We start from the raw sequence: 15,913 nt of genomic DNA, 5'->3' as shown, positions 1-15,913 counted from the left end.
GTGCAAGACATTTTGAAGTTAAAGATAACCAATTTCCAAGTGAAGTCACGTTTGAGACCCTTGGGCTTGGGCATAACAATTACAGTAGTAAGCAAGCTATTAACTATGATGCACATTGAGTGTTCAAAGAACTAAGCTTATAGCAAGTGCAAGTGTCGGCAGGCACCTTAACAACTTACAGAAGATTAAAAAGCATGAGTGATGTATGAGAATATAATTTCTACAAGATTGAGGACCTGTCAATCATGATGATGGAAGAGAAGGTTCAGTAAAATTCATGTTGTAACAAGTAATTAAAGTTGTCGCCAAAACAGGAAAGGTTTGCATTGGAATTTACCTCCTCTTCTCTACTACTTCAACAGGTACTCCAATTGTGAATTTGCAAAGGGATGCAAGGAAAGAATTCAAAGGCTCTACAGCATGAAGTATTCCACAGGCCTGAGAAACGAGAAGTTCTGGTCATCATCACAAATCGTAGCAAACTAAGAAGTTTGGCAAGAACATAACACCAAACTCTCTTGATCTCAAAAGTTGCACAAAAGTCTAACTAAACTTAAATTTGTCCAAATATTACCTGAGTAAATGCTTGATAGCCTTTTAGTATTTCCAAAATAATAGCCTCCCCCTGAGACCTTCAATGTACATCACGTATGAAAGTAAGTACATATAGCATTGTTTAAAGGTTCATTCATAGATATTAAAATTTTACGTACTTTGCTAAGATGAACGACAAAGCATCAAGAATGGTCAACCACACTGAATCAACCATCGATACACAAAGAAGTGCAGTTCTCCCAGTCAATTTCGCTGGAGGATCAGACTCCCATCTTGGAGAGTCAAGCTGGTCACTCCAAGACAAATATGAAATAGCAAGTATGTCATGTTACTAATTGCCTTTCAGATATATAAAAAACACCAAAGAGAGAGACCAGCAACTCGACTAATTACCTCACCCATGTCAACTGCCTCATCTGTTAAAGTAGCCACAGTGAAAACGACTCCTAGTAGGCCCTCAATTGCTAAAGTTATTGCATGTGCTTCACTTGCAACTAAAACAGCAGCATTCGATGCATCGCTATCTAAGCTCCATTCAATCCCTATAAGCCATATTGCTCAGATGTTAGTATCCTAGTGATGAAGGTTTTGCAAGGTATGACTCCAAGACAGTGATAAAGGTGAGCAAAGTACAAGAGAGGTAATTGACCCCCTGCCACACCTTCAAAATGGAGCTCCTAAGTCTACCCACCTATCAAAAGAAGGAAGAAAACACACAAGTAAAACCTAATACATCAATTTATTGCTTCTATAGAGGATCCAAAATAATATTTAATTAAGTAGAATTTTTGCATCACTAAGTACAGGAATTCTCAACCAAATCCACATTCATTCCCTTTTACCAACCAAGAACAGAATTAGGTATATATCTGAATTCCCTAGAGCTTGCAACCACAAAGTCCGAGTGGTATCGGCTTTTAAACAAAGCTTTAGCATTTCTACTTTGAGAGCATCAGTACATAACATCAGTTGAAAATTCAGTCATTTACAGTTCTTAATCCAATGGAAACAATAATCAGTGGCTATATCCTCATTGATGTCACTGCATTTCAATGAGTTCCACCTTGCACACCAGGGAGGGAATAGCGATAAGTCATGGAAAGGAATAAAATCATGCAACTCATTTGAAAACAAATACATTTTTTTAACCCACTGTAGGAGCTCCCACCTTTTTGCTCCCTTGGTGACTCGAACCCATCACCTTAGGGTTGGAGAGAGAGGGGGGATGCTTACCACCTGAGCAACCCCCTCTTGTCGGGAAAAAAATCCTACAATGGTTTCTCGGCTAAGGAGGTTTGACAGTGTGCCTGTTGAACACATATTTTACAATTCGAGATTCTCTACTTTTTGTCTACGGCTAGTCTCCCGGGTACTCTCATTATTTTATCAATAAAATTGGTTATCAAAAACTGAATTGGGCCTGAACTTTCTATAAAGAGAAGAACCTAGTTAGTAAAGTGAAAAGGTAAAGATGTACCTAAACATTCTATCAAGTTAGTGAAGTGGGGCGTCATCATAGAGCCTATCATATTGGAAAACCTGATAATTGCCTGAAGTACAGACTACAGAGTGCATGCTAGTTTAACTGTGCACCAGCTGATAAGAAGATAATATAGGTAGGAGTCATGCAGCCAGGGTTATCTTAAAATATCTAATACCTTCTAACCAAATAGGGAACAAATGAACCCGCAAGGGTGGCTCAGTTGGTTGAGCATGGGGCTTCCATAATGGAGGTCTCAGGTTCGAAACCCCCTGCCTACAAAAAGCAGGGGATTTGCCTTCTGGGTCGAGCTCGTCGCACGGGACTTGCCTAGTGTGGGTTATCTCTTCTGTGTGGTTTCCGAGCTATTGCACAAAAGCGTGGTTTACCCTATGCGCACCTGAAGGGTAGCAGCTGCGGGTTCCCTTGTCATCAAAAAAAAAATAATAGGGAACAAATGGATTATCATGGTATAACAATTTGACAAGTCAACAACTGAAGGGGTAGACTTCAGATAAAAATCAATTATCATTGAGTTCCTATAATGTGTCAAAAATGCTAAAATATATGTTGTTACTGGTCAAAATATGAACAATTTGGTTCATATTTTCCGTCTCGGTCTGCCAAAAATCACTTATCCAATAAATAGGGTGTTGGACATGTTATTGGCAATTGATGTATCATTAAAAATAAGAAGACTTAATATAGCATATGAAATGATAATAAGAGTGAATATACAGTTGTAAGTAAAGATGTACCTGTGGCGTACATTAGAGCGATTAAGGACATTTATGAGGAAGCCAAGACCAGGATAAGGATAAGGGCAGTGGGAGGAGACTCGGAGCACTTCCCAGTGGAGATGGGGTTGCACCAGGGATCAGCTCTTAGCCCATTTTTATTTGCCTTGGTGATGGATGGTTTGACGCGGCAAATTCAAGATGAGATGTCATGGTGTATGTTATTCGCAGATGATATAGTCTTGAATGACGAGACTCGCAGCGGAGTAGTGAACGCTAAGCTAGAAGTTTGGAGACAAACTCTGGAGTCTAAAGGGTTCAAGTTGAGTAGGACCAAGACAGAGTACTTGGAGTGCAAGTTCAGTGACGTGACACATGAGGCTGGCGTGGAAGTGAGGCTTGGTATCCGAGCCATCCAAAAGAAAGGAAGTTTCAAGTATCTTGGGTCTATTATACAAGAAAATGGGGATATTGACGATGATGTCACACATCGTATTGGTGCAAGGTGGATGAAATGGAAGCTCGCTTCAGGAGTGCTGTGTGATAAGAAGGTTCCACCAAAACTTAAAGGCAAGTTCTACAAAGTGGTAGTGAGACCGACTTTGTTGTATGGGGCGGAGTGTTAGGCAGTCAAGAACTCTCACATCCAAAAGATGAATGTTGCGGAAATGAGAATGCTGAGATGGATGTGTCGGCACACCAGGCAAGATAGAATTAGGAATGAAGATATCCGGGATAAGGTGGGAGTGGCATCGGTGGAGGACAAGATGCGGGATGTGAGGCTGAGATGGTTTGAGCATGTGAAGAGGAGAGACGCAGATGCCCCAGTGTGGAGGTGTGAGAGGTTGGCTATGGACGGTTTCAGAGAAGAAGTATTGGGGAGAGGTGCTTAGACAGGACATGGCGTAGTTCTAACTTACCGAGGATATGACCTTAGATAGGAGGTTATGGAGGACTCAGATTAGGGTAGAAGGCTAGTAGGTAGTCTGCGTATCCCTTCGTACTAACAGTCGCAGTTTTGATCTATAGTTTATTGTCCTTTGATTCTTGCTAATGTATGTTGTTTCTTGTGTTGTTTCTTGTACTTCGATTATCTTATTTATCTGTGGAAGCTACTGCTGCTTCTTTTTTCAGACTGCTTTATCAGGGCCTTTTCGCTTTCGTTAGTTTCATTTTCATATTGCTTTGAACTGCTTGTGCTTATCTGACCTTTTCTCGTCATGTTTTCTCTTCATCCGAGGGTCTTTTGGAAACAGCCTCCCTATCTTCAGAGGTAGGGGTAAGGTCTGCGTACACTTTACCCTCCCCAGACCCCACATTTGTGGGATTTCACTAGGTATGTTGTTGTTGTTGTATACAGTTAAAAGTAAAAGGCATCATGTAGCATATAGGATACTGTGTCGAAGTGAAAATAATAGAATTAGTTGTTCAATTTTAAGATGTAATTATTCTTTTAATGCATCTAAATACCAGATGCTGAGTTCCAAACCACTCGAGCTTTTCAAAAATCACTTTCTCAGTCTAATTCTTCTCACGTCTTTCTTACTGTATTCTCAGGTATGTCTTGTTTAGTCATTCCCTACCATCAGCTGACCATGCTGTCTCTTTTCTGTATGCTCTCGTGGTTCAGGTTTTACATGGAAAAGCTTTTCTATTTTGTCCCTACCATCAACTGACCACGTTATTCTTTTGTCCTGTTCATACTATACATCCTTATCCTTATAGGAAGATTAATATATTTTCATGCCTAATCCAGGTGTTTTATTTTCAATATATTGGTAACCATGCATGACGTTTTGGAACAAAAGCTAATACATTCTCGGGAATAGAATCAATACTCACCACAAAATCTTCCTTTTTTTTCTATGAACCAAATCCAGCACAAAAAATGCCTGCATCATTCAAGCTTTTTAAAAAAAGTTACTAAAATTTTACAATCTTTTCTACCATTTTAGTTCAAAATCCACTGATACAGATCACTCTTCAGGGTTATCATTCATAGAGAATCCTAGTATGTTGTAGACTCTCTGCTTTTTATCTATTTCTTACTGCTTGTATATGGGAGATATTCCCATTATTAATAAGATTATTTACCATGTCAAAATAAAGGTCACTCGTCAGGGCACTCCAGCAATTTACTTCACCATATCTAAGTAATCATTTACAACAATCATTAAATCGTTGAATCAACTGAACGCTGCTAAAGTTAATTGACGTAATCGGGAATCCTGTATGACTCATTTAAACTAATCAACAAGCCAAAATGAGTCAAATTTGTTACTGTCCCAAAGATTTTATGTTCCATTCACCACCAACAATTCAATCAGAGAGCAGATGATGCAATTACCTTTAGCTTTACTGCTAAACATTCCAGCTACAGCGGCAAGACTCTCCTCGCATGTGTCTTGAAACTGGATATAGAAGAGAAAAAAATAATTTAAGTTTGTTAGAAACCATAATGATATAAGATGAGATCAGAGATAAACAGAGCAAGGAGAATGAAGCCAAAATCAAAAAATGTGACTGTGTATCTTAGTCTTTAATAAAGAAGACCTGAAGACAACCTTCATCTTTACATCGAAAAGGAAGTCACATACACATTGATGTTGACAAGGGCCAACAGTTTCTTTTTTCCCTATGACTAAAAGAAATTAAGTGAAAGGCACCAAACTGAGGTGCAGCCTTATACAACAATTGTAATAAGAAACCCAATGTATGTATGCCCAAAATAGCAAGCACTATTAACCAGCAGGTATTAGAGAAAACTTTGAATTTAAGAATTCCTAGATTTAACCAAATTTCCATGTGCTATCATATACATGAAAAACTCATACTTCCATTTTAGTTTCAAAAACCCGAAAAGGGTGGAACTAAATCTCCTACATACGTGGGAAGATGCAAGTTTCCTCAAATATACTGGATAACCACAATGAAAATCTCCAGAACGCAACAGCGATTAAGAGTATACTTTTTGCAGTTGCAGACACAGCACATCAATTAGGATAAAAGCCTTTTTCACCTCCTTATGGATTTCTTAAGTGTAGGAGGTCATCATGGTTTAGCCATCTGCATAATGCAGTTCAATAACAGTAATTTTTTTTTTTAAAATTATAAGCTATCAAATGAAATTACTTTGTGCCACAGCACTAAATGGTGTGATATAGTGGCCAATAAAGGGAGAAACTCCAAAGGAGACTAGGGTTCAAATTCCAACAGAGACAAAGTGAACGGAGATTCAATCCACAAGGGTATGGCCCTAGATTTTCAGTTGATTTCCATCTCAACAAAACTAGGAAGCTTATGGGGGAGGCTTGACTTGTATACAGGCCCATTCCACAAAGCTTCTATTATCTGTCTGTAGATCGATTGTTGTGAGTCCTCCTAGTGCTTTTCTGATCTGTTGAAAAGTCCCTGCAGACCAAACATGAAGTGGAATAGCATTTAATCTGACCCGAATATTGGTCTCTCCGCCTGTTTCCAATCGAATACCAAAGTGTGTTGTCCACCATTTCAACTGTATTATTCTCCTTTTCAATTCCAATCAACTTGCAAGATGGAGTTTGCCACTTCTCGAGAAGGAGAAGGGCATTCAAACAAGAAATAATCATCAAAAACCTCTTTGATTGGAAAAGGAACTTTCCACTAAGCTCAGTTCTGTACTTCATATAGAAGGGGTCTGCTGATGATGGGAATAAATCCACCAAACAACTTTGGATAAATAGTTTTTTGGATGGTGCGAAATTTTCCTTAATGGCAATTTTGTATCCACCTCGTGAGTGGGCAGATGCCAGAATAGGTTCAGTGGGCTATTTAGGGATTTTAGCAGCAATGTAATTTTGGGGAGATCAACAATGATGTCACACACAGTATTGGTGCGGGGTGGATGGAATGGAGGCTCGCCTCCGGAGTCCTGTGTGATAGAAAGGTACCACCAAACTTAAAGGTAAGTTCTACGAAGTGGTGATTAGACCGGCTTTGTTGTAGGGAGCGCAGTGCTGGCCCGTCAAGAACTCTCATGTTCAGAAGATGCAAGTTGCGGAAATGAGGATGCTGAGATGGATGTGTGAGCAGACTAAGAGAGATAAGATTAGGAATGAGGATATCAGGGACAAGGTGGGAGTGGCCTCGGTGGTGGACAAGATGAGGGAAGCAAGGCTGAGATGGTTTGAGCATGTGAAGAGGAAATGCATAGATGTCCCAGTGAGGAGGTCTGAAGGGTTGGATATGGGGTATGAGGAGAGGCAAAGGCAGGCCAAAGAAGTATTGGGGAGAGGTGGTTAGACAGGACATGGCGCAGCTTCAGCTAACCAGGGACATGACCTTAGATAGAGGGTTTGGAGTTCGCGAATTAGGGTATAAGGTTATAGGTAGTTGGGTGTTGTCTCGCTTTTCGACAGGATTAGGTTTGGTGGTAGTTTGAAGCACCGTGACCTTAGATTCTTGCTTTCTGTTAACATCTGTTGTTTATTGTGTTTTGGTTATCGCACTATTTCGCCATAGTTACTCCAGTTACCCATGGACCATCAAACATACCCCTAACAGCTCCTACTTCCTCCCACACATGCTCCCTCTCAAATCTGCAATTTGGAGCATATACTCCAGTTATGTGGCACTCAAAATCTTGAAGAAGTGCCACAAACTTGCAGGTTAGAGTATACGATCCAGTTTCCAGAATATCCCCTCTCCACGCTCTACTATCCCACGACATCAGAATTCCCCCTCTAGTGCCACTGGCTTGTAGGTTACTTGAAAACATGTCTTTTTTAATAATCTTATATGGTTATTAATTTTAAATTTTGTACTAAATCATGAATCGATCAGGATACACGTGCAACGCACATGTCGAGAAACTAGTAAAGTAAATAAGTGTGGAGCCCATATTGTGTACCTGGATAGTAGAAACGACGCGAGCAAGAGCTTTTACCAGACTCTCAACTACATTTGTGTTCTTCGGATGCCTGCATGCAATCAAATACACCCACATATATATATAAAAAGGAGAACTGGAGAATAGAGGAACAAGGTATCTTTTAGACAGGTAAAATCAATTATATTAATGATGGAAGCTAGCACCAATTAGATGCCTAGGATTACAGAACTTTTACACAATCTAAACTGGGCATGAAATGGTACAAGAATCCTAATAAATTGTTCACTTCAGATATAGCTTTCTGTTTACGCCATAGATATAGGCTATACATTTATATGTTAGACTATGTATAGCTTAAAACTTGCCCTCAGAACACATATTGTTGCTTTCTTTCCATAAATTTCACAGCACATAAAGTTAACCCCACACTTGCTAACTCAAAGGCACAAAATTCCTATAAACCAATTCAGAAACTTCAGGAGTGGGAGGAGCAGCTTCTTGGTATTGCATGTAGTGATCACCTCCATTGCCATGGTTGAAAACGAAAGCCTGATAACATGTTTAGCAGCGTCCTTGCAACTTTGATTTCCACGATCTCCACAAAAGAGATGCATGAAACAATCTAATTCTTCTTTTTCCCCACTGAGCAGCCTACTTTTTGAATTTACATCGGATCTTGAGATAGGAGAAGTTAGATTTTGCTTTCAATGGAAGATAGAAGAGAAGCAATCATTGTGAAGTGGATTTGAGGCGTTGGGCACATAACATTTGTTTCTGTGACACGGAAGAGAAAATAAAAGAGAACTTGGCTTCATTATTCCCTAAACCTATTGGGGTTTAAACATCTACGTTTACATGTTTTAAAAAGGAAAGGAAATCACTACCTAATTAGGATAGGAGTAAATTAAGCCACTTTTATATTTATATATACTAGAAAATTTACAAGGATTCTAACACTCTCCCTCAAGTTGGAGCATACAATTTTATGTACCAAGCTTGCTGCATATATAACCTATTCTAGACCGGGCAGTCAACAGGTGTTATCTATGTATGGAGAATGTGGAAACTGTCAACCACCTGTTTTTACACTGCCCAGTTGCCACTGACCTTCGGTGCTCGTTCTACTGTATTTTTGGCTTGAATTGGATCATGCCACCGAATATGAGAAGGGCTCATATGAACTGGAGCTTATAGAGAGTTGATAAGACCATCAAAAATACCTGGCAATGATCCCTACAAGTATTTTTTGGTGTTTATATAATGAGAGGATAGTAGATGTTTTGATGGAACCTCAACTCTAAATCACTCCCTGGAAGCTAAATGCTTACTCAATCTTTTTTGCTGGATTAAGTTAAAATACTGTAATTATAAGTACCGACCATTTTTTGGATATTGTTAGCCCCCTTGTCTTAGATTAACACACTGAAAAGGGACCAACAATTCTTTTTGTTTCTGTATTTCAAACTCTAACTATGCATCTACCTGATGCTTTCTTGTTAATGAAATACCTTACTTCATCGGAAAGAGAATGTGACTATGACTACAGATACAAAACCTGAATACTTTGCGGTGGGGAAAAAACACAAGTAAATCACATAATTTCACAATCTAGGGGGTGACGTAAGAAAAGCACATGATCACATTTATCTGCAAAAGGTAAGTTTCATCCAAAAATTATCCGCAAAGTTTCATCCAAAAAATTATCCGCAAAAAGTTATCTGCAAAGAAAAATCCAAGCATCAAAAGGTGAGAAACCCTACATGTCAAAATTAAGGAAAAGAATCCGCATAGTGCGTGCTTCCACACAAAAGCCCTGCCAAATAAGAAAAGTTACTATGAATTATATTAGATAGAAGTTAGTATTCATTTGAGTACTTACAGATTCAGTCTAAAGGTTGGAAGCAATAACTACAGGAATTTTTATTTTTATTTTTTAAAAAAAAAGAAGATTTTGGAAATACCCTCAAGATTTCAAGAACAAGAATGCGATGCCACAAAGGTAAGTCTAGAGATATAACCCTCACCAACATGCTGAGAAATACCTGTACAGAAAAGGATTGACCAGTTTAGCAGTGTAAGATACTCGTAGACAGGAAATAAAGTTGCCAATCAAAAAATAACAAATAAATAGGAATATAGCTTAAATTCAGCAAGACTAATAGATCAGCAGATTTGTTAATGAATCTGACACCAGACAAAGTAAGCATGCTCTGCTAAACTAGAGAAGGAGGAGCAAAAAGTGTATAGTAAAGTGGAGTAGAGAAGTGAAGAAAGAAATACAAGTAGTGGTAATTTGTGTACTGACACGCCACAAATCTTTTAACGAATACAGTTCATCAAAAAAGATTTACCGAGATTTAGGTTAGGGTTTTTTCTTTTTTGTTTCCGATAAGGGATCTACGGTTAATTATGATTTATTTTCATCTATCCCCTCCTATCTAACATTATGCATCACAACTATAAGTGTTGTTGAAGTGTGTGACCATCCCATCTAAAAGCTTGAGCTATTAGAGAGGGCACACTTTTATTCACTTAATTATATTCTCAACACGCCCCTTCACGTGCGGGCCTGATTCTTTGGCCAAGTACGTGGAAATGCTTTTTGACTATGGGTGGCGGTGAGATTCTATCTCAGGACCTCTGCCTGCTTAGTGAGCACCTCTGCCTGCTCCGATACCATGTTGTTAGAAGTGTGTGATCATATCAATTAAAAAAAGCTTAAGCTGCTAGAGAGAGAATATTTTTATTTACTTAATTACATAGTAGGACATTCTATACAATTATAGAAGATATTGCAAGTTGGTGAAAAATCAAAATCCTAGCACTCATTTTCTTCATTAGTTCTCCATTCTTTCCTACTATCCACTTTCTAGCTCTTTTCTTAATCCTAAGTCCTAACCTCCTACTTTCTTCCACTTTGTATACTCTCTATTTCTTTATCAATATTCTCTGTTAGGTTCTCTTGAATATCCCTATATCAGCATTATCTTTTTCTCTTTCTTTTAAGGTGTGAGAAATAAAGAACATGGGAAAGAATATTGAGAGAAAACCTAAATGATGATTCCATCAAGCTATCGTGTTTAAATAGTAAATGTACAAGTCCTACAACAGGAAAGAAACTATTCTGACTGACTAATTGTAAGAAAGAATCAAATCTAATTAGTTCTCACTTGCAAAAGAATTCAAGCATTCAACAACCTTAAAGAAATAGGTGGAGCAGATTAGAACAATATAACTCCTTTGAAAACACGCACACAACCGATGAGGGAGGAGTGTAGCATACTCTTAACACCCTCCCACACGTGTAACCAGATTTTAGAGTTTACACGTGGATTTGGTCTATTTTTAAGGAGAGAGAGAGGAGGCTTAACGGGCCGAAGTGGGCTAAGGTAGAGGGAGACAAGTTAGGCTCAACAAGCTTAAGTGAGTGGGCTTGGAGCAATGTCAGTGACTCGCTGGGCTAATTTGAGAGAGAACAAGATGTGGATTTTCAAACACCTGCATCAGTGGTAAATTCATATGATACATCTATAATGGTAGTATTTTGCAAGTTTTATCTTGATCCCCAAAAAAAAAATGGTAGTACAGACAATTCTCAGAGTAGACCAAGAAGTCTTCTATCTTTTGCAACGAGGTTATCTCATGGGCCGGCGTGTGCGAGCCCTTCTGACCACTTCCTTGCGAGAACCCCTCTACTGTGGGTGTCGCCTCTTTGATCTACTTCGACCCATCCACCTTCTGCAACATTCCGACCACCAGAGTTCTATTTCGAGAAGGTCAATCCACTTTCCAGCGAGGTACTCTTTTCCGGCAAAGATTTCTCTTGTTGCTGGTTACTTTTAACACTATCCCGTACTTGAGATCATATAGTACTTGAGAGTTTTCTATTTTTTTTAGTTTCTAGTTGCTCAATACTTCTCCATCTGCTTCATTCTTATTGCTCTCTCTATTTTATAAAGAACCAGTATTTCTCTTCTTCTATCATGGGTGATACTATGGGGAATGAAAATCAGATTGATAAATAGATGCACAACAGTGAGCCCTTTTCATCTCCGTCAAATATTTAACAAACTCTGGTTGTTAGATTTTATGGGAAAAGTCAAAAAAAAAAAAAAAAACTCCAAAAAAATCTCGTCAAATATCATAGACCGCAACACCAAAAAGTGCACCAGACACCAAAAAAAGATAAAAAGTAGCAGAACCTGCACCTCAAAAAATTGCATGCACCACACTCCACAGATAGACCAAAAAGGCGAACTTAAAGAACCAAAACTGCTTAGGAATATATCTAAGGGACCATGTTAAACCTAACCCAAACATAAAGGACCATTTTTGTCATTTTCTCAAATAGTTGAATGAACAAAACCTACAATAAGAAAGAAAATATTCTGACTACCTCTTTACAGGAAAGCATCAATCTGATTAATTTTGACTAGTCCTAATTGATATAAATTATCATTTACAATATTCCTTTTTTGAGAAGAAAAATGATAAATAATATATCATTACAATATTCTTAACATAAGGCAATTAGTCTGTCAGCATACATTGAATTTCTTCTCAGAAAGAATCCATAATGACCACTACAAGGGACAGCAAATGTCATAAAATGGTTTAAATTCTACCTCGGATTCAGTGATAAGTGAAGAACTGTAAAGCCTGATTATGTTGGCTACTGAACGCAACACCAGACGCCGGAAATAAGGTTCTCCAGATTCTCCTTCAAGCTGCTCACAGGATAATGTATAAGATACAAAGTAAATAAAGAGAGCCAGATTCTTGAGAAGAAAAGCAGTTTAAAGTTTATGCTTATATCTGCTTTGCTGAGACTAAATTATAGATGGAAGAACTATCACCTCAGTATCAGTACGAAGTGATGTCATTAGAAGTGAACATATCTTGCGACGGAGAACCTGCTATTTAGAAGCTACCAATTAGAGAATGGATATAATCAATATAACTAGAAAGAAAGACGATATCCCTATACCTCTTCAAAAGGAACCAATGCTCTGAACAACACCACATAATTAGATAAAATAAACCTGAAAAGCAATGAAGCAACATAAGTAAAATCAAAATCATAGAAACCTATTATATAAGTTAGTCAACAGCTACAACAAACTCTTTCACTCATTTAGACCATCTATATAAACATGTTTCCTTAGTTGCCTTCTCTATCTTTTTTCTTCTTCTTATTTTATTTTTTATATTTTTAGAACAAGTCAATTAACTCAAATTTTTTTAAAAGATTGCACAAGATATTGCCAAAAACTACCCAAAAACTCCATCTACAAACGCTGGATAAAATACTACAGCTGCTTCTTTAGCTCATGCTCTGAAGCATGGCCTACTCTTATTGCATCAAGGTTCTCAAGTCATGGACAATCAAATGAATCAACTAAGTGCAGACGGGTGAGGGACAGGACCATTATCCACCGAGTTACGAAACATGCGTCAGCTGGCCCACAGAAATTTCTCGTTTATTTATATATGCATATAACGTACAAAGAACAACTTATGTCAATAACTTAATCCTAATATACACTTTGGAAAAGAATGGCAGGCTTTCAAAACTCTACTAGTTAGGGGATCTAGGAAACTAATGTATTTCTCAAAAGTTGAAAAGTAACATTTTTACAAGCTCAATGTCCCAAGCACAACATTATTTTTGAAGAGGTAAGTATTACAATGCTCCACATTCATGTGATACACTTCACAAGCATCCAGCCGAATCCATGTTTAAGGGGTAAGAAGTATTAATTTAAAGGTTAGATCATTACTCAAGTATATCAAGTGCAAATGTCCGTTGAATAGAACTGACACGTAGCCAGACAGCCTGAAGTATAAAACAGACATAATATCAGCGAGGAATCTAAAACTTCTATTTGTAACAGAAACCACAATTACAATGGATCACTTTCAGAAAGCAGACAGTCAAAAGAATTTGAACATCTTTCAAACCGGAAGAAGAACTCATATCGGCACATACAGATCCACCTGCAGCAAGAGCTGTCAGGTCCTCAAGTAACCGAAGTGCAAATTTTCCAGATTTAGTTAAGGTATCCCTCATCAGCGATGGACCTCCAGAAGAAAACTCTTGCTCCAATGACCTGTTCAAGTACGTCGCAGAAATTGAAATTCATAAATCATAACATCATACTTCATAAGACAAGTAAGCAATTTCTTTAAACTACCAATTAGATCAACGACTAACATAGACTTCTTAAATGCCAGCAAAACATTCTTTCATTAAGAAAGGAAGACTCAGTCAATGAGAAGGAGAGTACAACAAAAGGACAAGATGTCCTCGAGGAAAAATACTTGAAATATAAGGATTAAACGACTAAAGTTCATCATGATCACCCATGGATTGGTGTAGTTGCAATACTAAAAATGACTTAATATGCCGGCATAGCCAGAGGAAACACAAGGCATAGACAGAGGAAACATAACACACAGTTAACACAGTAGGTATGTTCAGAAAGCAAAGACAGGCTAGACCACCCAATAGTCATCTTTGAGCTCTTTTTATTAGTTTGGCCAGGGAAAGTTGGACCATGACAGTACACACAGCAGATCTCTTAAGTTGCTGGATCAGAAGGGGGGTAGTAAAAGCCAGAAGATATGGTGGAGAACAGTCCTGGAACATATGGAAGGAGAGAAATGGTAGAATTTTTTAAGTCAGATCCAATTCCATTCAAAAGATCAAATGGAATTGTATTAGTTCCTTATGTTTTTGGTGTAAAGAGCATAGTATGGATGATGAAATACAGATATTGGATCTCATAGAACTTTTGTAATCAATACCACTCTATACAACACTTTTTGGAGGTTGCCATCCTTAATGCTAAGGAATACAAAGTTACCAGTTTCAAAAAAAAAAAAAAAAAAGAGTTACTAGACATGCAGAGAAGAGGACCGAAAAATCTAAATCCATTATAATATCAAGATGTGTACTTATCATTTAAATAAAAAGTTATCAGGATGTGTACATACTCTAGATGATTTATATTGCGGTTAACATCACTAGTAACCGAACTGCTACGAGAAATGTACACGCCAGAGCAAAATTTCCCGGCTGGAAGTGACTCAGTAGAAATCACACGATCAAATATCAATGCTACAGCTTGCCTAAAAGTTGCAGCAGCAGTACTGAAACAATTTGCCAAGTATGAGCACCCAAATGAAACAAGACATAGAAACTGAATACATTGAACTTTCACCCTTTAAACTCACTTTCTCACACTATCAGAGGATCTATTGTTTTCAAGAAGGTGAAGAATGATAGCAAGAGCTTGAGCGGTGTAATCCTGAAAGTTAAAGAAAAGTTAATGCATATCCATTTTGTAAAGGAACACCAACCAGAACTCTCCCAAAATACAACATATCCCACGTTAAGAAGGAAACTGGGAACTGTTGAAGGAATTAAAAGAAGGATTTTTCTTAAGCTCCAGTGCTTCCTTCCTTATATTACATGTTATCACATACTCATTAGCTACAACCTAGGCTTTTATCATTCTCTAATACACAGCGGTATGTTTTTTCTGTTTTATACATATCATGTTTCACAATGAAGTTTTGAGCAACATTGAATACTCACATAAAAGGTGTTAGAACAAAGTTATGGGCTGTCAATCACATTAGACAGAAAACTAAAGATATTACACATGGAGTCAACAGGTAAAGGATATTGTTTCCCATCACATGCCCTCACAAATTCCGGTCTTTTTTTTTTTTCAAAAGAAGAGACAAAACTAGATTAAGCATAAATGGATAAGAAGAGGCAAGCAGGTAGTAAATAAATAAAGAATTACCTCATTATCAGGTTGCAAACGAGATTGAAAAATAATGAGGATAGTCTGCAAGGTCTTAAGTTGAAGACTCTCATCAGGCATTTCCCCGTGCTGTGAAAAGATTAAGAGGAAGCAGCAGCAGCTTTATATGTATGATGATGCAAATATAGAGAAGCAGTAGTTTGAACAGTGAGAATGGCAGGGTCTTACATGTTTGAGAGTGTCGAGAATCTCCTTCAAAGCAGAAGGAGCAACTACATCGTGAGAAATGAGTTTCTGGAGGGAAGAAAGGCCAATAACACTCATTTTAACACTCCTAACTTGACAGGCCATCAAAAATATCTTTAATATATCCTCGTTATCTGCTATCTCACTCGGGCTCGACATACATCTTAACTGCATATACAACACCAAAGCCATTCAAGTTCAAAATGTTGAAAAATATATGAATTAAATATATTTGAAGAAGGAAGAAAGG

At 37.9% G+C, this 15,913-nt stretch overlaps 1 protein-coding gene across 3 annotated transcripts in view; it reads right to left on the bottom strand.

Annotated features, from left to right (window-relative positions):
* Nucleotides 1-15,913, bottom strand: part of LOC132636265 (uncharacterized) — a 45,107-nt gene that overhangs the window by 28,775 nt on the left and 419 nt on the right. For 2 of the 3 annotated variants that reach the window (XM_060353047.1, XM_060353050.1), the window contains exons 2-18: nt 15,646-15,831; nt 15,457-15,546; nt 14,879-14,952; nt 14,639-14,794; nt 13,632-13,752; nt 13,423-13,478; nt 12,630-12,684; nt 12,499-12,555; nt 12,268-12,369; nt 9,604-9,684; nt 9,403-9,455; nt 7,661-7,730; nt 5,120-5,183; nt 949-1,097; nt 714-841; nt 575-632; nt 338-438 (exon numbers count right to left, since the gene is read on the bottom strand). In XM_060353047.1, the coding sequence (XP_060209030.1) occupies nt 338-438; nt 575-632; nt 714-841; nt 949-1,097; nt 5,120-5,183; nt 7,661-7,730; nt 9,403-9,455; nt 9,604-9,684; nt 12,268-12,369; nt 12,499-12,555; nt 12,630-12,684; nt 13,423-13,478; nt 13,632-13,752; nt 14,639-14,794; nt 14,879-14,952; nt 15,457-15,546; nt 15,646-15,831 (1,601 nt within the window). Of the gene's footprint in view, nt 1-337; nt 439-574; nt 633-713; nt 842-948; nt 1,098-5,119; nt 5,184-7,660; nt 7,731-9,402; nt 9,456-9,603; nt 9,685-12,267; nt 12,370-12,498; nt 12,556-12,629; nt 12,685-13,422; nt 13,479-13,592; nt 13,753-14,638; nt 14,795-14,878; nt 14,953-15,456; nt 15,547-15,645; nt 15,832-15,913 lie in introns of all 3 variants that reach the window. The other variant, XM_060353039.1, reaches the window with a different exon arrangement.

This window comes from Lycium barbarum, chromosome 1, assembly GCF_019175385.1.
Source record: "Lycium barbarum isolate Lr01 chromosome 1, ASM1917538v2, whole genome shotgun sequence".
Taxonomy (NCBI): domain Eukaryota; kingdom Viridiplantae; phylum Streptophyta; class Magnoliopsida; order Solanales; family Solanaceae; genus Lycium; species Lycium barbarum.
This window is presented reverse-complemented; position numbering and strand designations above follow the sequence as displayed.